The 25607-nt window shown below is 51.1% G+C and overlaps 2 protein-coding genes across 2 annotated transcripts in view; both read right to left on the bottom strand.

The window, feature by feature from the left end:
• Positions 1–45: 45 nt before the first annotated feature.
• naa15b (N-alpha-acetyltransferase 15, NatA auxiliary subunit b) lies at positions 46–6752 on the bottom strand. The gene is made up of 20 exons (XM_003971962.3): positions 6575–6752; positions 4643–4727; positions 4465–4569; positions 4043–4200; positions 3755–3889; positions 3530–3683; positions 3333–3452; positions 3171–3266; positions 2993–3099; positions 2846–2918; positions 2555–2724; positions 2327–2479; positions 2104–2232; positions 1795–2008; positions 1531–1724; positions 1343–1451; positions 1178–1276; positions 935–1078; positions 705–802; positions 46–619 (listed from the first exon to the last, which is right to left on the bottom strand). The coding sequence occupies exons 1-20, from the start codon at positions 6626–6628 to the stop codon at positions 422–424; spliced, it is 2595 nt and encodes an 864-aa protein (XP_003972011.2). The 5' UTR covers positions 6629–6752; the 3' UTR covers positions 46–421.
• Positions 6753–9618: 2866 nt separating this feature from the next.
• LOC105418907 (mastermind-like protein 3) overlaps positions 9619–25607 on the bottom strand; it is a 65087-nt gene continuing 49098 nt past the window's right edge. Inside the window, exons 4-6 of the mRNA XM_029850213.1 lie at positions 14658–14915; positions 13771–13849; positions 9619–12977 (exon numbers count right to left, since the gene is read on the bottom strand). Coding sequence (XP_029706073.1) covers positions 11869–12977; positions 13771–13849; positions 14658–14915 — 1446 coding nt within the window. The 3' untranslated portion in view covers positions 9619–11868. The remainder of the gene's footprint in view (positions 12978–13770; positions 13850–14657; positions 14916–25607) is intronic.

Here is a 25607-nt window from a genome sequence, read left to right as displayed (position 1 = left end):
CGCCGTGGTCGTTTCTGATGAAAACCGCAGCGTCTCCCAGTCGTTTATTAATAACTGTTTATTTTCAGCACTGTCGTCAGCTGTATTAAAAAGTAAAAATGGCCGCTCTGCTATCCTCTCCCCCATTAACACAACTATACATGAATGCACACACGCGCTCAACACAGACCTGCGCACACTCGCACGCGCACGTACACACACACTCACACAGTGTTCTGATTTTTTTTTTTTTTTTCCTTTTTCTTTTTGAATCGTGGGAGAGACCTACGCCATGCCAGGTCAGTCCAAATGAAGCTGAGCCCAAGAACAGGACGCCAGGGTGTCACTTCCGGCGCCGGGCTTGAAACGAGGCCGCCAGGCAAACCAAACGCTTCCGTGCTCGGCCCCACATCTCTGGTGGACTGCTGTTGCCCCCGTGGCCTCACATTTCAATGGCGAGCTCTTCCGCTTCCGTGGAAACGTCTCCGTTCACAATCTTGCTGTTTTCCTCGAACCCGGGGGGCGCGAACGCTAGCGTGTAGGGGAAAAGCCTGTGGCAGCTGTCTCGGTATGATTCAATCAGCTCCTTACAGTCCCCGAGGGCGCCGCTCCGAAGACAGTCCAGGACGTCGATGCACGTCTGGAGGGAAAAAAGACAATGAGTCCAAGGGAGGAGGACAGCAAAGGCAGCGTCCCCGTCCTCCAGGGGGCCTGTGAGAACACACCTGTATGGCCCTGTTGTCCAGGGACTCATCGAGCCCTGTCGCCAGCTCTGCTGCCTTGGTTTCTGTCGACGAATCCAGATGCACCATCATCTTGGCAGCTGCGGGAAGAGTTATTTTAGACTCAACGATGCCCCCTGCAGGACACCAGATGCCTCTGCACGCACAGCTGCGTCTCTAGGGTTCCTGTGTGTGCACGTGTGTGTGTGTGTGTGTGTGTGTGTCTGGCCTACCAGCCAGTCGGTGTGGTATGGAGTTCGAGTGCTTGGTGAGGTAGGCCTGGTTGAAGCTTCTGGCATTGCTGTCTCCAAAAAGTCGGGTGATCTCCTGCTTGAGCACCGTCCTCACCACCTCCGGCAGGTCCTTGCTCTCCGACACTGGACGGTGGGGAGAAAACCAGAGACACGGGTGACATTCAAACACCTACAAATCAAACTGTGGATCGAGAAAGCGGGCGGACGGGGAGCCCCTCCCACCTCCTTTGAAGAAGCGGACTAGACACTGGTGCAGCCACGGGTGGTCCGGGTCGATGGCCAGGGCTCGTTTGATTGACTGGAGCATCAACACGTATTTCTCTGAAAGGAAAAGAGGCTTGAGAACGTGTGGGAAACGGGACGGAGAGCAAGCAGGACCTCCCCCACCTTTCCTGAAGTAGATTTCAAAGGCCAGTAGGTGCGTGTCTATTTTTTCCTTGACCAAATGTTTGAGAGGCATCAGGAACTTGACAGCCTCTTCCAGTGGATTTTCTACCTACAGACCAGTTAAAGAGAGGAGAACGTTCAGCCGCAGGGCTTCAGACGTCCACCAGACTCCCGCTGACCTCTCTGACCTTCACCAGCTTCTCAGGGATGAGCTCCTCTTTGGGACCTCCGATCTCCTCGTCGTCGTCCTCTTTCTTTTTCTTCTGGTTCTTCAGCTGCTTCTCCTTCTCTGCGTTCTTCTTCTCCTCCTCCAGCTGGGCCTTCTTCTGCGCTCTCCGCTGCTTGTTCCTCAGCTTCTTCAGCTCCTTGTCCGAGAGGTTAGCTGTGGGGAGAGAGCGTGGCATTAACAACACCCCCCCGTCCACCGACGGGTCCCGCCGGCGCCGCCTCACCGGTGTCGGCCTGCAGCTCCTTGTTGTCATCGATCAGAGGGTTGTCGTGGAGGCTCAGGTAGATCTGGATGGCTGTGATGGCAGCTTTGTAGTAGAACGGATGCATGCGGAGGACGTCCTCCAGCTTCAGGAGGTCCACGTACGAGCGCAACGTCATCTTCCTCATGCAGTAGGTGTGGAAGTCAAACTGGTCGTCCGTGATCTCCACAAAATGCTGACGAGGACGAGGGGAAAACGGGTCGTTAGTGTCGCACAGAACATGTGATCGGCAGCTGGTTTGGTCGCGAGGGTGAACCCAGAAGATCTCACCCGCTCGATCTCGTGGCATTTCTTCAGAGCCTCCCCGAACTTGCTCATGTTCTTGTAGGAGAGCGCACATTCTGTCTGGAACCACATGCACTGCATCTCGTTGAGGTTCTCCACGGCCGATGCTCCTTCCTGGGCCAAGAGAGACACCGTTGAGGTGCTGAATGATGGTGGCCAGGAGAGGACACGGACTCTTGGCGCCCACACACACACACGCGTCTCTCACCCGGGTGAACTTGGAACACATCTCCTCGGCCTCTTTGATCATCCCGGCCTTCAGCATGTACTTGGCACACTTGGAGTTGATGAACCTGTCGGCGGTGTCCAGCGCCTGGGCCTCGTCCATCCACCGCACCGCCTCCCGGATGTTCCCGGCGTGCTGCGGGAGAGGGAAGGTTACCGGACCCATCGGGGAGGGGGGGGAACGCGGGCGTCAGAGCCACGCACGTGTTACCTTGTAGATCTTGGCTTTGATGAGGAAGAGCTCGATGAGGGTGGGCGTGCTCTCGATGGCGGCGTTGATGTAGTCGAGCGACAGCGTCTGTTGGCCGATCGTGTCGTAGTGCTGCGCCAGGAAGTACTGCACCCACAGCAACGTGGTCGGCGGCTCCTCTTTGCCATCATCTGCAAAACGCCAACACTTAATAACAGAACCAGCGCCCGGACGTCAGCGCTGCCCAGGGGGGCCGTCGGACCTCTGCAGGTGTCCAGGGTGGACGCAGACCCCCCCCCCTCCCCCACTCACCGTTGGCGTTAAACATCCGACAGCTTTTTAACGACGTCTCGTAACCGACGACCAGCTCCTCTATGATGGTGACCTGCACACACACTGAGGTTAGGTGGGGCCGGCTGAGCCGAGGCGGCGCCGGCGCCGGCGCTCGCGGACTCGCACCTTTTCTTTGTTGTTGTACAGCGATTTGAGGGTGGTGAAGACGGGGGGGCAGCCCTTGCTGAAGTTCATCCTCAGGTACTTGTCCAGGCACTCTCTGAACTTCTCACCTGGGCAGGAGGAGGACCAGTTGGGTTTAGGCTCATCAAACGCTACTTCTGAGGAGGGTAACGGGCCTCACCTAAGAGGAAGTTGAGGGGGAGGCGACGAGGCACCAGTCCTTTCGGAAACTTTTCCCACGCTTCTTCATAGATCTTACACTTGTCCTCTGTGCTGCCTGAAGGGGGAGAGAGGGGAGGTGAGGCGGCGTTAGCGTCCGCTGTCGCCTCCCGTCAGAACATACCTGGCTTCAGAGCCTTTTCCAGGCCGTGGTAGTAGGACCAGTTCTCTGGGTTGCGCTCTTGCAGACAGTGGTAGACCTCTGTGGCCTCTTCGAGGCGGCCCAAGCTCAGCAGCAGCTCTCCTGCGCACCCAAAATCAGAAGCATGAGTGAGAGTGGAGGCGGCCGTGGGCAGATCTTTGTGGGGGGGGGGGAGCGACCTCGGGTCTCCTCCACAGCCAGCTTGTCGCAGATCTGCTTCTCGTAGTTGGACAGATGCTCCAGAGCCTCCTTGTGCAGGTTTGCTTCCCTCAGAACCTGGTTCTGGTAAAGCAGCAGTTCGCTGTACTCGTAGTCCACCTTGTCTAGAGACGTCTGCGGGGGGACGACAGCGGGTTTGAGCGGGTGGGCAGCGAGATGCCGCGGCGACAACAACGGAGGCTAACCTGTTGGGTTTTCCTGAACTCTTCGATGATCTTGGCAGCCATCTCGTAGTCTTCCAGGAGGTGATAGGCGATGGCGTAGCCGATCCAGGAGGCCCGCTGGGCCGGACGGAGCTGCAGCAGCTGGTACCGCGTCTCCTGGAGAAAAGGGTGAATTAAAAGGATGAAATTAGCTCGATTCTTCTCCCTTTGGTCGCCTTAAACTGACCACAGAGAGGAGGAGGAACCAGCATTCAACAGCTGGCTGCCTAAAAACATGCAACATCTTCCCATTGGGGGGGGGGCACTCACCCTGTAGCCCTCCAGGTCTCTCATCTGGATCTGAAGCAGGGACAGGTCTCGCAGGATCTGCAGGTTGTCTTTGTCCCACTTCAGGGCATTCCGGTAACACTTGATGGCCTCGTCGTACTTCTTATCCGAGCGCTGCAGGAGGCCGTAGACGTGCCAGCCTGGGACACGTGCACGTTAGGGAAAGGAACAATCCCTCCAAAAACAGCCACAACAGACCACAAGCTAGCTGGGCTAAACGGGAACATCCAGAGAAGGGTTCCGTGCTTTCAGCTCCTTCAGACTCAAATGTATAGATTCATGACGTACATTTCACCATGGGGACATGAACCGACCCGGTTCTGATTAGATTAGAAAACTCTGAAGAGCAGCGAGCCCCCTAAACCCCGGAGCTGTGCTGCTCCTCGCGGGGGCACCAAGGATACAGACGTGGCTCCGGAGGTCGTTCCGCAGGCCTCTCCTCACCAGCTCGTAGGCCTCCTCCTTCTTCCCCAGACAGTTGAGGGTCAAGCCCTTCATGGCCAGCGTCTCTGGGCGGAGCCAAAGACACAAGGTGAGCGCGGGCCTGGGGCAGCACACCTGCTGCCGCGCTGGGCTGCTTACCTCCGTGCTCAGCAAACTTGGGGTTGGACAGGATTTGCTTGCAGAACTTGAGTCCGTTTCTGTACTGCTTGTGTTCGTAACATCGCTGTCAAAAGAACGGTGCCGGTGTGTCAGCGGGGAGCAGAACCTGCCAGAACCAGAGCCTAACGTGCAGCGCCGGCCCAGCAGGTCCTGCCTGGAGGGCTCAGAACGAGAACGTGGGAGCGGGACGTCGCTGGCGTCAACAACACGCGTGATAAAAAGAGGCTAAAAATAAAAACCGGGCACAAACGACGCAGCACACAGTGCTATTTAGCGTTCAACGAACCCAAACGGGCCACAGATAAAGTTTAACTTCACTTTAGGCGGTTATGAAAGTGGATCCTGTGCCAAAGGAGGAAGTGCAGCTCTCTAATGATAAGCAGCTTTGCATGTTTTAAACGATCGTTTCTCTGGAGAATCGAGGGAAACGCGACAGAAATATGAACCATCAACAGAAACATCGTGGACCTAAAGCTCCACGGTGACATTTTAGAGTCGGACTTGGCTCCGGTTGAGCATCTATTACAAATTTAGCACCATTTCTATCACCGGCTGTGCTGATCCAGCAAGTTCTAACCCTGGACCAAAATAGCTCCCCCCCCCACCCCGAGGGACCGAGGGAGCAGCGCGGCAGTGCAAAGGTTGGCATTTTATGTCCACATAACGATGAAAACGGGGCGCTGACCAGGACGATTCCCCAAATGAACAATCGCAAAAATGGCCACGGTTGTAACCGATGCTGTTTCAATAAAGATCGATTGGATCGAAGCTGCTCGCTGAACCCGGATGGTTCAACGGTGCACGTCCCCCCCTGAGGATGGAGACCTGCCGGTTCCTCACGGGTGGTGGAAGGATGGAGGTCCTGCCCTGCTGCCGCCAGCCACACAACCAGGTCGACGCCGCGATCGTTCCAGCAGCTTCAGCGTTAAACCAAAACGATCAACAGCAAATTTGAAGAAGAAAATCACAGATGCACCTGCAGAAATCCTACAGAATCCTATAGAGTTGTGCAGGAGCAGCAGGAACTCTGCACAGCAGCAACCACACCTCCATTATAAAGGTTATTTTACTGTAGAATCAAGTGTGGGACACCACAGCAGATGAGCTGGATAATGTAATTAAACTAGTCATCATCGTACCAAAAGAATCGGAGGTTTTAAAGCACGAAATGGTGCATTTTAAACAGCCTGGACCAGACTGCTGACAGTCACATCAGGACTTCCTTTATCACTTCCAGACACTAAGAAGGGTGTCAAACGTAGCACAAGTGGTTGTTTTAATGTACACAGGCGTCAACAACGCCAATAATTCCAACTAGCACCTATATTTCTAAGCGTAGCTACGTAAAGTTAATGAGAGTTAACGTCAAATAACAAGCCGGCGGGCTGTTTAGCACTGTAGCTTAGCATAGCCCATGTTTTAAACCAAACCTGCAAGCTTAATCTGGTCGGAACAATTTTATGCAGTTTAATAGCCACGAGCAAAAGTTAAAATGCATGTTAACAGTCTTTTAAAACGTTATCCCTAGAAATGTTGGAGAGGCAATAGTTCCAGTGGCTAGCGAGTTAGCCATGGAAACTAGCTTGCGCTACTGTTATACTGCACGAAAATGCTCATCCCAACGAGTTTACTCTGACTGCTTAAACCAGATATAACAATTTAAGTTAAGGCACTGCACCATCTCTGTCATGCGCATTTCTGGCACATTAATAATAAAGTAATGAACAACCATTTTGACTTTACGTTACAATGACAGCGCACGTCAGGGTTGGTCTAGCTAGCTCATTCAATGATGCCATTTTGCTAACAAACTGGAACTACGCTAACAGCAACTCTGCATCGACCAACCTTTACATTGGTCCGCACACTGTCTTTAGGAGACAGTGTGTCCTATTTAGCGGTTCATCTTACCAAAATTCTTTTGAAGAGAGCGTTCTCCTTCGGTGGTAAAGTAACTGTCGGCATTGTTGCAGTTGGGATCAATTTCCCCCTCGACCTCAGCACATGTAGCTAAAGTTAGCCCAGGAAGTCCAAACGTGTCGAACTAAGAGACGTCCTGGTGCCGCCGCTGCGGCCGCTCCGCTCGATTGCTCTGGGTTCGACTGGACGATGCGCCCTCGCGCCGTGACGTCGCTCAAAACATCTTTCAAAATGGCCGCGGTGGGGAAAGTGGCGCGTTAGCATGTTCACGTTAGCATGCTAGCGGCACGTTTGAGACACGGAAAAAGATCACTTTCGTGTATGTCTGCCTTCTTAAAATGGGATGATTTGATTCATGGAAATTATGTTAGGCTGATACTTCTTTTAAACACAACCCAATAAATCCACGTTGTTGCAATGTATTGTAAACGAAAGGGATGTCCATTTAAAAACGGTTTCCATTAGTGTTAACAAGTAAATCTATAAAGAATAGGTGAAACCACCACATACATGTGTAAAAGGGTTCTCTGTACATCACTGAATTATGACAAAAATAAAATGATTTGCACTGCCTATAATCATAAATTAATATTCTGTTGGTGCCAGTTTCCCATTTCAATAAATGCACTGCAACCCAAAAATGGTTCCTACTTTTTTGTGTATCTATCATGCCATTTATTTTATGTGGACTTGTTCATACAAGGCTGTCGGTTAGTGCTTTGAGCCATTCAAAGTAGGTCAGCTCCATTTTTCCTGCCCAATGTCTCCATATAACTCTTTAGGCAGTGGTGAGTACGTGCTGCCTTGAGTCCCAACACTTTCCCCTCATTTATTCTCTAATTTCCTTTCATGATGTTCAGGATAATGCAAGAGTAAGACTGATTGTTGGACCTGCTAGTTGGGGCAGTAGGGAAACGTGAGGGAAAAGCTCTCCAGCATCTGTTCTGCAGCACCAACACTGGTCTGCTTCACTCAGCCCAGGTCTACTCTCGTGGAGACCCCTTCTTTCTTCTGCATATGGGGCCAGATGTCCCTTGGATTACAGGTTGTGTCCTTGTAATTACCCAGTTCTGAGTTTCCGACACCAGAATATCTTCTGGTGAATTGAATCATTTGTCTCCGTGATCACCCTGTGATTGATTTGTTTGATCTGATGGCCACTGGAAGGGGGTGAGAGTGGCGCTCCCTGTTGGCTCCCTTGTTCGGCTGCAACAGCTTCCAGTCTCAGCCCGTTGTGGTTACCGCACATGTGGGCTGGTTATAGATGCTTTGCATCTAGAGATCAAGCAGCTGTTGGAGTGTCCACGTTCCGGACCTTCCAGAGTTAATGAAGTAAACGTCTGAGAGTGTGTGAGCAGGTCCTGCCTTTCAGCAGCCCTGGCTGATCTGGATGAACGGAAGATTACGACGTTTATTCTTAAGGGCTGCTCCGTAGCCTTGAGAGGAGTCAGCTGAGGTGGCCCGGGCACTGGTTTCAGATGAACCCCCTGGACCCTTCCCTAGGGAGGTGTTCCAGACATGTCAGACTGGGAGGAGGCCTGAGGTAGGTCCAGAACGAGAGCACTGTACACCTCTTAGTATTTGCATGATATTCTATTGCTGTGCAAAGCCCATCTGTTGGTCGGCCAGTTTATAGATGGTACCAACAAGCGTTGGGGGGGGGGGGGTTTACAGGATAAGGTTCATCTTACCCCGATTACGGATTGTAATCCTGTGTATTATATTCAAAACCCATCTTGATTTTCAAGTATCCCGCCGTCTCAGTGCATTTTAATCTGGACTGGAAGAGTTTGAAACTCACACCAAGTCCAAATATTACCTTTGCTTCCAGTCAGGATCCTCTAGGTGGCGTCATGACAACAGGGAAAACTGCGACGGGGGGGGATTTTCCCGACATTCCTCTGCTATTGTCGGGTGGCCTCCCAGTCCACCAGCACGGTGGCTCCTGCAGCAGCATTTATCACGTTGACACCACGCTCTGTCCCTCTGTCCGTCCATCCTGTCTTTCCACACCTTTCCAGGTTGATTCCCATCTTACTGCTCGACAAAGAGCGGATGGTTCCACAAAACCCAAATTGTGGAGGGTTTGGACGTTAATATTAAAGGAATAAAGGGTTTAACCTCCTCCAGAGAGGATGAAGAACATGATCACAATCCCCTCTTTATGTGAGGTGAAGTTTTACTGTAAATTTAGTGAGAAATAGATCTTAAAATGGTCTGAGATCAGCAGTTTTGCAGGAGGGGAGAACTTTGGCACATTGACACGCTTCTAATCAAATCCATCGTGCAAACCCCCCCCCCCCAAAAAAAACATTCCTACATTTCAAATATTTTTTCAAGATCAATGAAAAATTGGAAAGAGGAAATGAGGACGTCTCAGTGTCCTGACCGAACAGAGCAGCTGTTGAGAAGAGCTCATCACACTCCTCAGCATCTTCACGCCGCCCATGATCACCACACCACCGTGCACCGTGGGGGTGTGCTGGTGTGTGAGCCTGGACTAACTGGACCCCCCCTCGTCGTCCTCCTGTCCTGTCCTTCAGTCTCCCTCTCCTTTTTCTCTGTCCTAGGTGGTGTCGCTATTGAACATGAGTAATGATGTTGTCATCTCTGTTAGCCTCCATTTATCAATGTCAGAAGGGAAGCAGGAGTGCGGCGCGCGTGCACGTGCACGTGTTCGGGGGGTAGTGAGAAGGGTGGCTGTGACAGATGAAGAAAATGGGCGTGGCCAACAGAGGATGAGGAGCGCACTTAAGTGGGAGGATGGTGGAAAAGATGAATTACAAAAGGAAGGTCCTGGCCGTGCACGCGTCCGTCTGCCTGTGATCCATCGACACGTTACTGCCAGACAGAGTTAAAGCTCTGCTCTTTAGCATATGCACGTCTAATTATGCAAATGAGGGCCGTTAGACGCAGCATTACTGGAGCTGCGCCCTTGTGCTGGTCTCATCACCCTGAAACATCTCCGTGGCAGCTGGAACTGGTGGAAGCAGATGGGTCGGACAAAACACACCAATCAGAGTCCAAATGAGTCCAAAAGAAACAGGGTTCCTGGAATATGATCAGCCAGAACACTCGCTTTATTGTAACTTTTTGAAAAAAAAAAAAAAAAAAGTCTTTTGTAATTCTCTTTTGTTAACATTTCAGAATTCTGTACAGATTAAAAAGAAATAAGCACTGCTCAAGAACAACTCTCAAACTAGAAAAAATGATCAAAAAAGGAGGTTTATAATAGAAATTAGTAGTAAGACATTGTCTGAAGTGCAATGGCATAGCTCAGATGGGTTAAACATGAAACAAAGAACCTTTAAAATAAAAATACTTCTCTATTTTCCAACAAACAGTAAATTCTTTACAGAGTAGAGACTGTATTATCTGATGTATTTAAACCTGTAAAAACATATTTACAAATAGCCATCATCTTTTATATAGTTTTTCTCATAATCACATGTATGTCAGCACCAGTAACAAAAACAAATAAAATTTAACAATGAACATCAACAAGAAGCTTTAAAAGTGTACAGACTTGGTCCCAGAACGTGATATTTGGAGAACCGTATCACCGACTCGTACGTGACGAAGACGTTTTCGTTTTTCACCTCTGCTGTTCACCTTCGCTCGGATCCAAATATTCCATTTATAGATTTTAGGACTTGCACATCCCCAAATGACGAAAATGAACTCACAGAACCTCCACTTTGGGTTCTGCTAACGCGACAGTGGTCACACGGCGTATGACACGGTGGCTATAAAGTCTGTATTTAAAGGGCTGGATCACACAATATCTACAACCGCCAGAACGAATGCGTTGATGTCGAGGAGTTAGTTTACAGAGAAGAAGGCTTTTTTGGTTCGATTACAGCGTCATCCTCCACACGTTCATTCTGAAGAGCTAAATACAAACTGATGCTGGAACAGAGGCTCCTTTTTTGAACTGAAAAGAAAAATATATATATATATATCGACACATTTATTTCTCACACGCAAAGGCAAAACAGTGGACAACTTAAATGGTTTGAAGCCTTAAGGCCTGATGTGAAGCCAACTGGTAAATAATAAGCACAGAGAAGGAGAGACGCCGCCGCCGCCGCCGCCGCTGGAAGCACTGATTGTTTTAATGCTAACTGATGCTAACGAACCCAACCGACCGGCTGAGGAGCTTCTCCACAGCCTGGAAACAAACTGGAGGTTTATCAGTGGTTCAAGTTCTGGATGGGGACACCTTGTACTTCTTCACAGTAGTGTTACAGTGTAGGTGATCAAGAATCTGCTGGGTGGTGCAAGAAAAAGATGGAGATGGGGGTGATTGACAGCTGCGTCACGATGGAAGGACAAACAGATTTTCAACAGACCGACAAACTAAAAAGAAGCCTTGTTTGAACATTTCCTCCCCTTTCAGCCCAACTGGCGTCACCATCAGAACAAAATTGTTTTATTTAGAAGAAGTCACTTGTGGTGCTTGAATACATTCAGTACCCAGCGATCATTTCTGTTGACTCGTGTGTGTTTGTGTCACGCAGGAAGGTTTCGTATATTAGCTGCCTCTTACACATCCATTCATGCTCTTGGTGTGCGTGTGTACATGAGCTTCTCCATCTGAGTGCTTACTTTAGCTGCCTAGTCTCTCCCTCACTGACTCGTCTTCCTCTACATGAAGCTGCGTCGTCCACAGCTCTGCACTGAGACCGACCCCCCACCGAGAGGAGGCCGGGTTCACTCATCTGTGCAACGGGAGCTGAATTTTGTCTCTTCTGATGTTCATAATTCAAGCAGAGAAAAGGATGTTGAGAAGAAGGGGTCTCTGATCTGGAGGAGGAGAGAGACAGAGTGAGGAGAAGGACTGAGAAGGTGCGACGGGGGCACCAGCCGAAATGGGAAAATGGGAGCACGGAGGGTTCTTCCTGCTCCCTCAGCGGCTCACACGGGTGGGAGATGTGAAGCTGGGAGGCACAAACACACCAACAAAAATCAACTGCTCCCTCTTCATCAACCCTGCTGGAGCTCAAAGCTCTGCAGTGTGGATGCAACTCAACACTGGATCAGGAGGAAACCCGATCGCACGAGGAAGGAGGGAAGAATGGAACACACCTCTTCATCTGTGTTGACCTTGTGACCTTGGGACCGCTCTGTCTGCAACTCAACTCGCGACACACCAAACGTGAAATGAAACCTTTGTTTTGCAAAACGTAACCGTGCTGGTCCACACGATGCCATTCGCCGTGTTTGAACATTTGTCCCGATGTAAAGTTCTTTCAGTAAAAGCTCAACACCATTTGTCTTTCTGGCTATTGGCTTGGGAAAAACTCTTCCATCCAACCACTGTTTGAGTCCAGCTCTGCCCCGGAGCCGTCACCCAGTCCAAACGTTCCTCCTCCTGAGGGCCCGCCCCCATAACCATAGGATGACATGTCCTGATTAGCTGTTCTCTGGTAGCCTGGTGGCTGACCTCCAACCCCAACCCCCGCTGATCCGTACGGTCCGCCGCCTCCTCCTCCTCCTCCGCCTGAGCCTATCCCAGGTCCGCCAGGTCCTGGGCCAAAGCCGCCCATCCCAGTCATGCCCTGGCTTATGACCCCCTGGTTCATGACCATGGGCCGCGGCTGGTTGGTCCTGGGCTGTCCACCCATGTGAGGCCCCATCATTGGACCACCCATACCAGCTGCAGGGTTTCCCACCCTGGGGTCCATGCCCTGGCTCATCCCCTGGCTTGGGCCCTGAAAGTGTTGCTTAGGAATGCGTGGAGGTTGTCCCGGCTGAATCCCGTAACCCTGGGGAGAAGTAAAGCCCACCATTTCCCCACCTGCCCCCCCTGTAGTCCTCCCAATCCCTCCTCCCATGGCCTGCAGACTCTGTCCTTGCTGCTGCGGCCAGCCGCCCGGCGCCATGCCCGCGTTGCTCGCCCCTGTTCCCAGCATGCTCTGCAGTCTCTGTGCTTGGGCTTTGGCGTTCTGAGGTCCTTTAAGAGATTGCTGGGCCATAGAGTTCATTAACATCCCCTGTCCCCCATACCCTCCGGCTCCACCACCTCCGGGGCCTCCAGACATACCTCCAACACCAGGACCGACACCTGCCTGGCGCGCAGGTCCTCCTGCAGGATTGTGCTGCGGTGGAAGACCCATGGAGGCTTGAATACTTTGGCTCTGGTGCTGATGTTGGTGGATCATTTGGCTCATGGATGGGTTGAGTCCGTACAGGGAGCCCTGGTTGGATCCCTGGTTGGGGTACGGTATGCTCATTTCAGCCGGGGGTCCCACCGAGCTGCCCTGACCCTGAACGCTGCTCATCTGGACCATCTGCTGCTGGTTCTGCTGCTGCTGCTGCTGCTGCTGCAGGAGACGGGCAGCCCGAATGTTCTGGAGAGTCTGGCTCCTCGAGGCCAAATCCTGCGGAGGGCCTGGAAGAGAAAAATAACATATGTGTCAACCTTGCATTGGTCATTGGCTGGAAGGTCTTCACCTGAGGGGGACGAGAACTTCACATCGAGGTGACAACCTGCTAATTCAGACGATAGATACCTCCTAATTTAATCTGGTCCCGGAGCAATAATCCCCACCACTCTTAATGAGGCGGAGGTGTGTTAGTGTAATAACGAGCGCCAAATCTATAGGAACGATGGTCCTGTGACTGCGCGTGTCATCAGCTCGGTCTGACTGACATCAGCCCTCTCTTCTCCTCTACATCATTCATCAGACTTCAGTCTGTCGATGGCGGTCACAAATGTTTTATTCCACTTTTTGGTAACGGCTTCCTCTCCTCTCCCCCAACGTTCCCCTCAACACACACAACCAGCTGCCTGTTCCTGTTCCTACTCTATACACTCCCTCCCATTTCCCTCCTCTCATCCATCTCTCTGACTTCACCAGAACTCAGGGGGGATCCAGGACAGACAAGTTGCCGTGGTAACAGGCAGAACAGCATTTTTTTTTTAACAGAGAAAAGCGACGCAGAAGAGCAGGAGATGCATCTGACAGACACAGAGAGGGAGGACGGCGTTGGGTCGTAGGGCAAAGGTCAGCCAGCAGAAATACATTAGAGGTATGTTAACGCCCACATTTACAGAACCAGTACGTTACTACAAACATCGAAGTTCAGGATCTTCTCGAACGAAAGATGCACTTGGTCTTCGAGAGTCTTTAATCTGGCTGTGCAGCGAGCTTCACCCGCCTCACGCCAGCGCGTATTCTCACCTTGGTACTGATTGACTTGTGGGTATGGATTCCTCTGGGCCTGGCCCATCTGTCTGGGAAGATGCTGCTGTTGTTGGAGCTGCACACACACACACACACACACACACACACACACGCACGAGATACAAGGTGTTAGTCAGGGTAAAATCCAACAATATTAATGCCCCGGTCTCTGTAAAACTGATTAAACCGATCAAATTAGATACGTATGTGTCTAATAAACCCAACAGTAACATTATTAATGAACAGAACCATCTTTGCCTTTTCTTCAAATCTCTGTAGCGACTGTTAAATGAGAAACAGGGACACGGACAAGGTCTGACACGAGGGTTCGAGAGACTCCGACTCCAAACCCGCCAGAAACGATCAGAAACGTTGCCGTTAATTATTGACCAATTAGCCGGTTTGCTGTGTTATCATTAGATGCCTGGGCTGTCCAGGGTAGGTAGCATCAGAATCAGATGGTTTTGTGCTGTGTGACTGTGTTGGACCAGCAGCAGCGGGTTTTTCTGTGTTCTCTATTAGAGCTACTTAACAACGAGAGCTCGGTGAGACGCGTCTCTTTCTAGAAGCCCATATTTGTGCGTCTGGGCACGTTTCTGTTGATCCAATTAAACACAGCATAGTAGGTGGTGACTCCAGAATTCAGAACTATTTAACACTTGATTCCCTCACAGGGTGTAATAAAAAACATCCCATTATCACAGCTGGTGACATGTGGATAAGTCACACACTAACACGTGCACACACACCGAAGAGATAAAAGAGGCTTGAGAATAATTATAGAAGCAACCAGGAAAGGAGAGGATCAACGCAGACGCCTAAATCTGCTGAAACCTGGCATAAACATGGGACAAGATGGCAGTGCTGGGACGAGGGACACGTACCTGCTCGGCCAGGAGCTGCTGCTGCTGCTGCCGCTGCTCTCTGAAGAGCTTCTGCTGCTCCAGCATGTGCATCTGCACCCTCTTCTCCTGCTCCATCGCCATCATCTGCTTCATCATGGCTGCTTGCTGCTGGTTGCCCACATATCCTGGTGGTGGACCTGAGCCCTGATTCGGTCCCACCCCTGAGGCAACACCACCAGCAGGGTGGGGTGGTGGGATGGCTCCTGGTGGTCTTGAGATTCCTGCCATCCCCTGTTCCTGAACAGTGAACACGACAGGACAGCCGGTCAGTCCACAATCAGCCGTCTATCAATCATAAATAGAATACATTTTCCTTCTCAGAAGTACACAAAGATTCCAAATGAACTCCAACAGCCATGTGATCAACGCTAACCTATAGCTAGAAGCTGGTTAGGTTAAATTAGCAGGAAGGAATATCACGCTTGTGTCTTCATACATACTCACACGTACTGTAGATAAATACTGGCTACTGAATCATTCTGCTTCTGTACCCCTGGACTAAAACCACTAATATGGCGAGATGTTCATTGTGCTTAAACCACGGCGGACCCACACCAAAGCAGTTTGTTCAGACAAATGAAAAACACATCACATATACCATATTCAGCACTGTCGGAATCCCCAGCTAAAACCGCTAAAAACAGACCAAAGTCAGGAGCTGCTAACATAAAGAGTCAGTTAAGGTGGTGAATCAGTGAGAAACTAGATAAAGAGCAGACTGTTTGAAGATTCAACTCATCAGGCCACCCTGAGTCCTCCCAGTGGGGCGTTGCTTGGTCCTCTCTGCATACATTATCTCCCTATTAGCATATAAAGAGCACTTCCTCCTCCACTCAGCCATATGCTAATCTCTAATAGGATAAAACGGCCTCGCCTGGCCAATGGGAGGAGAGCGTTTGTAAATCTATTAAATGTAGGACAGCCAAATGAGAGTGGACATCATTCCAGAACCAGCCAGATCTGCACACACTTGACAGCATACAGATGCAGCCGTGTCGGAGGCGTACAGAATGGCTGCTCGGACCGGCCCACCAGACAGCCTGGGCAGCCCGATCAATGCCCAGAGCCGGTGTCTCCTCTGGCGTTGGCATTGGACGCTGCGCCGAGGCAGCAGAGGTGCAGTGTGAAGAAGTGACCAACGGGAGGCAGTGGTGATCTTTACGCACGGCTACGTGCGTGTGGCTCAGCGTGAGTCTCACCAGCCTCCCCTCAGCAGATGGCTCAATCATGACGGCTCTGATTTACGACCCCCCACTCACTCTACCTCTCCGAATGCCACACCATCACTGCTTTCTTCACTGTTTCAGCTCCATGCCTTCTCCCACTACACATTCCGTCCACACGATTGCAAGGGAGGGAAGGAAAAAGGAGGGATTTTAAAGAGGAAGAGCGTTGCTTTCTGACTGTGGCAAAGCGAAGCGACGGACTTTAGCTAGAACATCCAGTGTTGATCTGCTGAACTGAGTGAAGAGAATCCTTCTGTCCCTTCCAATAGAGGAGGGGAAGGAAATGGACGATGGAAGGTGATGAGCGGAAAAGCAAATGGGTGACAGAAGTCGTGATAAAAGGGGACGAGAGCAGAGCAGGCAATGGTTGCTGTGGTGAGGAGCAGATGGCCACTGGTGGAGTGGTTACGGCTGCCGTGCACGGCCGCCCTCCGCACGCTGGGGCAGACCCACACTCTCACTCCTGCTCTGCTTTTGTCCACCCATCTTCCACATTTCTAAATATTTCTATAAACATGGAATGGAGGGTTAGCAGGAAGGTGAACGGGAGGCTGGTTGTGCTCCAGGAAGTAGGAGTTTGTGTGCTGGCTGCTGTCAGACTTATTGGGTTAGGAATCACGCAGAGAGGAGGTGATCCAATTACTCCAGAACGCACAAAAATACACGGCACTGGCTGCAGTGGAGACTCCCACGACCCGGAGCAGGCAGGTGTGTCCAAACAGCCCACCTTCTCACGAGGCCACCACCACGAGACACAGCTTCCAGCTCTGCTTTCTATCAAATAGGTTCTCCTGCACACACACACACACACACACACACGCCCACACAGATGTAGGAATACGTGCAAAGACAAACACACACACAGACAGAAAGGCGTCTGCAGCGCACTGATGACATTAGACGTTAAGTTAAGAGCAACACATCCGTACCTTGCTACACACATGCTCAACGTGTAAGGGAGGAGCGACGCCTGGCAGCAGCGTAGCGGCTGCTCTCCAGAGGGGCGCACATCTGTCAGCCACTTGTGCAAAAGGGAGAGAGGGAGGGAGTGTAAGGAGAGGAGCCGAAGCAGAGAGCCAAGGCTGAATGGCTGCCTCGTTAGGATGGGAGAAAAAGGCTGCCATGTTCTCAGAGCTGCTTCCTGGCCAGAGTGTTGGAGCCACGCTTCAGGGGCCACCTGAAGGTCACAGGGGGCAGTGGTCAGGGTGTCTGAACCTTGAGCTTCCCTCTGGTCGACCTTGGATTCCGACCCATTCAAAAAGAATCTCCACCCGAACGCAGGTCATGATTGACGTGCTGGGATGTTTAAGACCGGTTTTGATTGTGTTGCCCCCTCATGGAATAATACAGATGTACACAACTGTAGCTGTCCTCCAGAACACGTACACACAGCAGCGCCACGAATAAAGAAGGAGAAGAAGAAGGAGCGGAGCGATAATGTAGATTAAAACCAACATGTGCTGTGTATTAAAGGACACGTTTAGGACAAGTGTTGGCCGGTGAAGACACGAGTGGAACAACAAACACACACATGCAGGCTAACCTCAGCAGATGGTTCAGCAGACCTCACAGCTTCAACCAGCCCCACAGCACCAAAGGTAAAGAAGACATCATCGTGTCTCACACACACACACACACACACCGTGTTTTGATCCACTAGTTGTGCATAATACGACTGCCCACTTACCAAACTAAACACACACACACTTACACTGTTTCTCCCGGCAGACAGTTACATTTAAACTGATGGAGAGGAGTCGTGCTCCCCACAGAGGTGTGTGTAATCTCTTAACATCTCTCTGCTCTAAACCCTGACTGGCCTATTTCTGAATCTTCTCAAGACACACACACACACACACACACACTTCTTTCCCTCACAGCTCCTCAACAATGGAGTGGGTTAGCAGGTTTTGTGGGGATCATCCTTTAACTACAGCGAGAGCAGCGGGCGGCTGCGTGGAGGTGCTGTGAAATGCATGTGGGCATGCACGAGTGAATCAATTAAGGTAAATGAAATCCCTGCAGCCAGAAGAGCGTTTGCAGGCTCCGGGGGTTCGCCGGGCGAGCGCCGCCTGGAATATCCTGGAATATCCTGGAATATCACCAGCTGATCAATCAACCCTAAACATTTGGACCCGTTTGAGCCGCCATGTTCAGCCTAAATCTACTGGAGAGCTAATAAGGAATCCATGCATCACACCTTTGCACAGGAGGTGACGACGGTTGAGAACACGTAAACAACGTCTCCAACGTCTCCAACGAACCGTTGAGGTTCAGCAGTGACCAGAGTTGAACAAAGACGTGACCTGGCGTGGGCGCGACTGAAATAGGGTTAGGGATAAACGGCCGCCGCCGCTGAGACATGACGAGCGACAGAAGACACGGGTAAATCATGTTCATGAGGACAGGCTGGGGGGGGGGGGGGGGGGGGGGGGGGGGGGGGGCAGCGTGAGCAGATGAGATCACCGGTGGCCGGGGAGTGATGGTGGCGAGCGCACCACCCTGAGAGGGGCCAGGTGCTGTCGTAAATCACCTTGGAAACAGTAGCCACGGAGACCTTAAAGACACACGTACAGACATGAGTGCGGCCAGGCGGGCGGAGGTTTCATTAGGGGAGTGAACGTGTGCACGGAGTGGGTGTGTGAAGGAGACGGATCGTTTCCATCACCTCATCACAGGCAGCGTCCGACAGGCTTCTCATGCTTTCAAATGCATGTTGCTCATAAGATGTGGAGTCTTTATTTGGACCTTTTTCCCATATATTCTTCTTATTGTGACGCATGTCTTCCACTTCTCCGTCCTCCTCCACCTCCTAAACTCTTCATCCGGCTCCCCTGCTTTTCTCTAAGCCGCTCCTTCTTTTCTTCACCAGCCCCGGCCTGCTCATCCCTCCATCCGCACCTGTCCTGTCCATCCTCCCTCCCTTCTTCCCTCTTTGTCCAGCTGGCAGCGGATCCCTCCTTCCGTCTCCTTTGTTACTCTCCGGTCACTCTCATCCATCTTTATTCTTGCCGTTGCTCATTTAACGTCTCCCCTCTCCTCCCCCCTCTCTCTCTGACTCCATGTTTACCCAGCGGCCGTATAACCTCCACCTCTCTTTGTCTCTCCCTCCATCTCTCTCCACATCTATCTGTGCCTGTGTCATAGCCCTCTCATTATGCTGCTGCCTCCCCAACACTCCCTCCCTCTCTCCAGAGAAGCCATTAGGTGCTGCTGTAAGGCTATCACTCTTCCGCTCCCTCCCTCCCTCCCTGTTCACTCTCTTTGCCATAGTCTCAAGGCTCTCCCTTCTCTCCATCCCTCTGCCATTCTTCCTCGCCGTTCTCTCCATCTCTCTTTCTTCACCCCTCCCCAACCAGCATCTTCCACCCTCCTGACTCTTCCTCCATCCAGATTTTCTAATCTCCAACCCTTTGACTGAGCCATGGTGGAGCAGGTGAGCACACACGCACACACACACACACACACACACACACACACACACACACACACACACACACCCTCTGCTGTGGATACACAATATAAGCCCTGTCTGAGGCGTCACTGAATTATGCTGTCAACATACTTCCATCACATTTCGTCTCCCAGAGAGAGCCCAGAAGTGCTCTTGTGTGATTATTGATGCTTCATTTCTGGTTCCGGTGCTGAAAAATAAAAAAAATCTGCAACGAGCTCTTCAATGAAATGGCAAATTGTTGATGATCAAAGACTGAAAAGCAACACGGTGGAGTTTTCTGCTTGGTGACAGGATGATTGTAGAGGCTCTGTGATGGGTTTGTTGTTCAAGAGTAATAAATGACTGCACCCACTTCCAGATATCTGCCCCTTACCAAAGCTTCGCACTCACACCGATGCTACTTCCTTTTGTCTCGTACATTCAGATACTCTCTTCGCGCTGCACCTTAAGCTATCTTCATCGCCCCCGACTGCCCGTCTATGTATTCCATTAATCTCTCTCCTCCTTTACCTCCGCTGTCTCACCCCCTCCCCTCTCTCCCACAGAGGAGGAAGAGTGAGGGAGCAGCACAGAGAGAGAGAGAGAGAATGACCATTATCTAAGCTAGCATCTGCAATAATTCCACAGCAGACTATTATCCACAATAGAGCCAAAATGGCCTTTGGTAATATGATGAAATCTGCCGTAAAAACTAGAAATGGGACTAAAAGCATCGGTGTGTAGAAAAACCTCCATTCCTCTGCTGCTTTATCACATTATTGCATTCTACTCATCTCTCCTCCTGCCCCCCTCCCTCCCACATTCTCTCCATTTCACTCCTTTCGTGTCTTTCTCTCCGCTCCTTTGGTGATACCCCTCCCTTCCAGAGTAGCGCACCGTCCCTATGCGCCGCTCTCCTCCCTCATTATCACCCTCACTCACTCCTTCTGGATCCTTCAAGTGAGTGACCATCTTCAAAAGCAGAAAATGGAGATTCCGTTCATCTCAGTGTTGTTCCGCCTGTTCCTGGTGCTGCAAATCTCCCCACACACACGTGCACACATTCATTTGGGCGAGAAGATTAGAAAAAAAAGGGCTTTGGAGTGAGTCGGGAAGCAGTTTCCTGTCATTGCTAACAGCTGCTGGCGACGGTGTCGGGGATGCGTCTGTGTACGTTTCTGTCTGTGTCTGCACGTGTGTGTGGGGGGGGGGACACACACACACCAATAGAGATCTTCCCCCATTCCTTTTCTCCCCTCCTCCACTGCATTGTCCCATGGGAGGTGGAGAAAGGTGATTTATGGACCTTCTCCTGATCACACGACTCAGCAGAACAGATGGACAAAGAGTGAGAGAGAAAGAGAGTGTGTGAGAGAGTGCGCATGTGTGCGTGTGATCATCTGTTTGTCAGTTGCATCTTCTTGCAACTTTATTAGCAGGACCAGAGAGGACGGAGAGATAGTTCCAGGAATAACTAGCTCTGAAAAGGGATGGGAAAAGTGCCAAACAATGATGGTTCAGCGCTCCGTGGTCAAATTCTATATCATTACAGATGATTAAAGTGTGCAGCAGACGTTCAATACGCTTAAAGAGAGTAAGCGAGATGTTTACCAAGCTGGGTCTCATACGTGAGATGATGGGGGACGCGTCACAAACCTGGTGGGCCGATGTCAAGAAAGGGTACAGAAGAATGAACTGCTGACCTCTCGGAGGGACGAGGGCAACAGTTCTAGTGTGTTATTAGATATCAGCGGTGTTTCCTCAGCAGAAACATACGAGGTTGTTCATTATCGGGTCAAACATCACATCTCAGGGCCCCTGGGGCCGAAAGACAGGCACCTCCTCGATGAACACAAGCTCAAACTGCAAAGTTCCTGGTGAAAATGAGCAACAAATGTGGTAAAACGTAGCAGGAAAATCACCAAAATACAAAGTCAAACAGGCTTCATGCATCAGACCTGAAAAGCCAAGTAATTAGAGCAATAACAGCATGAGCAGCCTCGATTTGATCTCTTCATTCATGGGATTTGTATCTCTCTGCAGATATTAATGTAAAAACCCTGAAATGCTCTTCATGAACAAATGAGCTACAAAAACAAATGATCTCAGCTGCGAACAGATTCTTCCTACCAGAAACTTGTAATTATGGCAAAACCAGACGAAGTGACGGCGGTGAGGAGCCGGCCAGAGAAGAACAAAAGGAGGAATGACAACAAGAAAGATGGAAGGAGAAGAGCGGATAAAGGACGGGAAGAGGGAGGAGGTGAAGGCGTCGGGGTTTAAAGAGAAAAGGAGCGTTTGTCAGTGTTCAGGGGGAAATAGAGGCGTAAACAGAGTGTTTAATAGGGACGAGCGCTGGAGAGAAAGAGGAGGGAATGGTGGAAGCAGAGTGGGAGGAAGAGTATAACCCCCCCCCCAAAAACAAGCTGGGCCGTGTGTTTAAGTCAACAAGTCAGAGAAACTCATAAGAGAGAAAAAGATGTGGGTGGGAAAACACAGATGTAGGAACCATGAAAGAGAGGAGAGATTCCGAGAGAGGGAGAGAGAAAAGAAAGAGAAGAGGACGAAGTGAGAGAGTCAGAATGCAGGAAATGTCCTACAGCTCAGTGACAAAAAGCTCTGATAGAGTGGGAGGAGAAAAGAATGTGGCGATAAAGGGGTGGTGGGTGTAAAACGACAAGAAGAAGAACTAATTGTGCTCTGATTCCTGCTAATTGGGTCTGGGCTCGGCAACAGATGCTGCCTGAAGGAGTCAGATTAAAGGAGGCTTCAGGAGGCAGGTGAGAAGGTGAAGAGGTCGAGGAAGCACAGAAGAGGGCAGCAGGAAGAAAGGAAGGAGGGAAGTGAAGTGAAGACCAGCCGATAAATGGGCGTGATCTTGAACGCAGCCTTTTACAGTAAAGATGTAGTCACCTAAATCCAGCATCTGTGTGTGTGTGTGTGTGTGTCTGGCTTTATATTGTCTGTCTGTGACTGCAGCTCATTTGCAATTCTTGTGTTTAACCTGCGCAGAAACCTATGAATGCTCGGCGCCACGTGTCTGGAACGTGGCGCCGGGCATTCATTTACTGAACACACGCACACGGCTAATGGTTACTGGCAGATCTGAGCCCAAATAAAGGGGCCAAATGAAAGAGAGGGGCTAAGTCTCTGAGTGTGAAGGGATTTAGACCTCAAACAGTTCGTGGTGAAGCGAGAGGAGGGGGAGAGGGAGCGAACCAGCCAGTGAGCATGGAAGCATTTAACAGCGCCGCTCGGGTGTGTGGAAGCGAGAGAGAGGTCTGCGGGGACCGACACTGAAGGTAACGCCACCAGTGCATCAGTAATGACGCGTCCTCTTCAGTTCCCGCTCTCGCGGAGCCTCGAGAGATTGAAGAAAAGGAAACACTTCAGGAGGAAGAAAGGAAATCTGCCGCATATTTCTCCTCTGTCTCGGCGCTTTTACACAAAGACGGCTGTTTACACGGGAGAAACATCTCCGATTATTGACCCGGCATCATGCACGGGTTAGCATGAGAGAGAGCTAATGCTGCGCACAGCTTCTGCACCAGGAAAATCAATGACGCACACGTTGGCACGTCAACATTTACTTAAGTGGATATTTTACCACCCTGAAATGCAACACAACCTTTGGAACAGTTCCCTGTGATGCTTCTCTAACCTGGAGGTGTTGGTCAGTGCTGGCTAGTGGCACCTGAGCTGCTGCATCCTGCATCACGTCCCTGAGGGTCATTTGTGCTGCGGCTGGTACAACCCTGGGGGGGGAGGGGGGCATTTCAGCCTCCCTCAATGACCACTTTAAGATCAATAGCAGCATCGAAGATCAATGCCTCAGCCTGGACGTTCAGAAACATGTCCAAAGATGCATGTGCAGTAGATACAAGGGCATTCAAAGGTGGCAAAAGGGACACAGGGTAATATTAGCGGGGGGTGGGGGGGGGGGTGGGGGGTGGAGCACAGCACTTAGCATTGGTGAGTGGTGCAACGGAGGCCTGCTCTGATGCGTATGGAGCACAGATACATGGAGACTGGACACAAAAGAGAGCTTCAATCAATACTGCATGTCCTGAAGGGGGCTATTCCACATACTGGCACCACTGCGCGTTCACGTTGTACAGGTGTGGAAGGACGACGTCGTCGATGTGCACGTTGCTTAGGATAGGAATTCAGATAGGAAATAGTCGCTAATGCATTTACAGCTTTGGGACCTTAAACCGAAGACAGGTCCGACTATTCCTGTCTTATCTGCACGGAGAAAGAAAAGGAAGGTGGAACATTAGGACTGGAGAAGAAGAAACGGAAACGGAGGCTCTAAATTTAGCCTCCTGCAACATTCCAGAGAAGAATAATACAGCTTCCCCTCACGCCTGTTGCCAAAAGAGAACTATATTTGCATGGAATGATGATGCCATCTGTTTTATAGACCCCAACACATATGCAGAAAAGCTGCCAGGAGAGTTCTACGCTGTTGCTGTGGTTCCAAAAACCCAAATCAGGATCTGGTTTAAAGAGTTTCCCCTCACCGAGCTGATGTTCTTGAAGGCAGCAACCACAGCAGGATCATGTGATTATCTGACCCTGTGCAGGAGGAGGGGGGGTTAAGATGGGAAGAGACACTGGAAATGGAGGAAAAGGAGAAGTAAAGAGAGGGAAAGGAGAGGTGGGCCGAGACTAATCAAAGGTAAAGGAGCAGATGATGGCGTCGGATCCACAACGCCGCCGCCCAGGTAACGGCGCCTGAATACACACCAACTGCTCAGTGACTAAACTCTCAGCGGAGGCTCTTGATGAGATTCCAGCTGGACCAGGATGAGGATTGGATTTTGCTCCCCGTCTGGCTTCTTTTATAACCAGAGTTCCTGACACCGATGCCGTTCCATCAGAGAACACGCGTCCTGTTGGCGGCCGCTTCTCCTTCACTCTCCGCTCCTCCGGGAGAGGATATTGCAACGTGCATCACTTCCAGATGTGCTTCTCTTTGGTCTCACTCACACACTAGGGCTGGTTTCACCAGGACTGTGGTGGAGGCATGACTGAAGGAGCTTTGATCTCACCCAGGTGGATGACGGCAGGCCCCGCCCACGCCCAGGTCAACTCACCTCCTTATTGTGTGGAACTGACAGCTGCCTGTCAGAGTCCGGAGAGGAGGGAGAGGAAAGAGCGAAAGGGAAAGATGGAGACCTGCCACGAGCAAGGTCGGGACACTGTGGCCGTTTTATGGCGGCCTGACATCACAGGTGAGTGATGCGGCCGTCTTCCATAGACGCACACATCAAGGTCTCCTGCGGGGGGAGGTAAGAGGTGGGCGGGGGGGCAGGAGCGGAGGGGGAATGATGAATGTAGGAGAAGGAAAAACCTGCTGTCTGCTAAGACAGCAACGCTGCAGCTCCCTGCCAGATTAGAGAGTGACGTAGCGTCATCATCTCTGATAGAGCCGCCGGGGGAGGGGGGAGGGGGGGGGGGGGGGGGGGGGGGGGAGGCGAGCCAAGAAAAGGACAGGGAAGGAGGAAAAATGGGAAAAGTCAGCGCACCGATGGAGACAGTGAGCAGAAATCAAAGAAAAAGAGCGCCCTGTGTGAGGGATCAAAGGAAATATGAGTCTGGCCAACAAAACACCGAGGTCGGGAGAGGCTGGGCTCCCTCCGATGGGCTGGCGTCGTCACGGACGGATCCGGAAATTCAGCAGCCGCTACACCGGTCAGAACCGGTGACGGCGGAGTGTACTGGTTTCAAACGTTTGTCAAGGAGGGGAAGGTCAGCTTAAAGGTCACCGCATCCCTGAGAAGGTGTCCTGTTTCAGATTCTACAACGGCAATAGGACAAAAGACAGAGAAGAAATGTGCACGTGCAGGAGGAAGAGGAGGAAGAGGAGGAAGAGAGAGGCAGCTGCTCCATTAGCTGAGCATAATCACATCCTGGCTTCATGGACACACTTACGCATATGTGCATATAAACACACGTGTGGCGCTGCTCCAGCCAACCAAGAAATCCCTACCATGCACACTAACAAGGACAAGGAGCTCAGAGTGACACAAACACAGCACGCACATGTGTGTGTGTGTGTGTGTGTGTGTGTGTGTGTGTGTTAATCACAGTGCTTTACACACCCCACCCCTTCCACACAAGACTATGAACCAGTGAATAGAGCCATGAAGGTTTGTGTAGAAAACAGCACCGTTTACTTGATGTCTCTCTCTCTCTCTCTCTCTCTCTCTCTCTCTCTCACACACACACGCACACGCACACACACACACACACACACACACA

This window comes from Takifugu rubripes, chromosome 17 (assembly GCF_901000725.2).
Source record: "Takifugu rubripes chromosome 17, fTakRub1.2, whole genome shotgun sequence".
Lineage (NCBI taxonomy): Eukaryota > Metazoa > Chordata > Actinopteri > Tetraodontiformes > Tetraodontidae > Takifugu > Takifugu rubripes.
The sequence above is the reverse complement of the archived record's forward strand: the minus strand, read 5'-3'. Positions and strand labels throughout refer to the sequence as shown.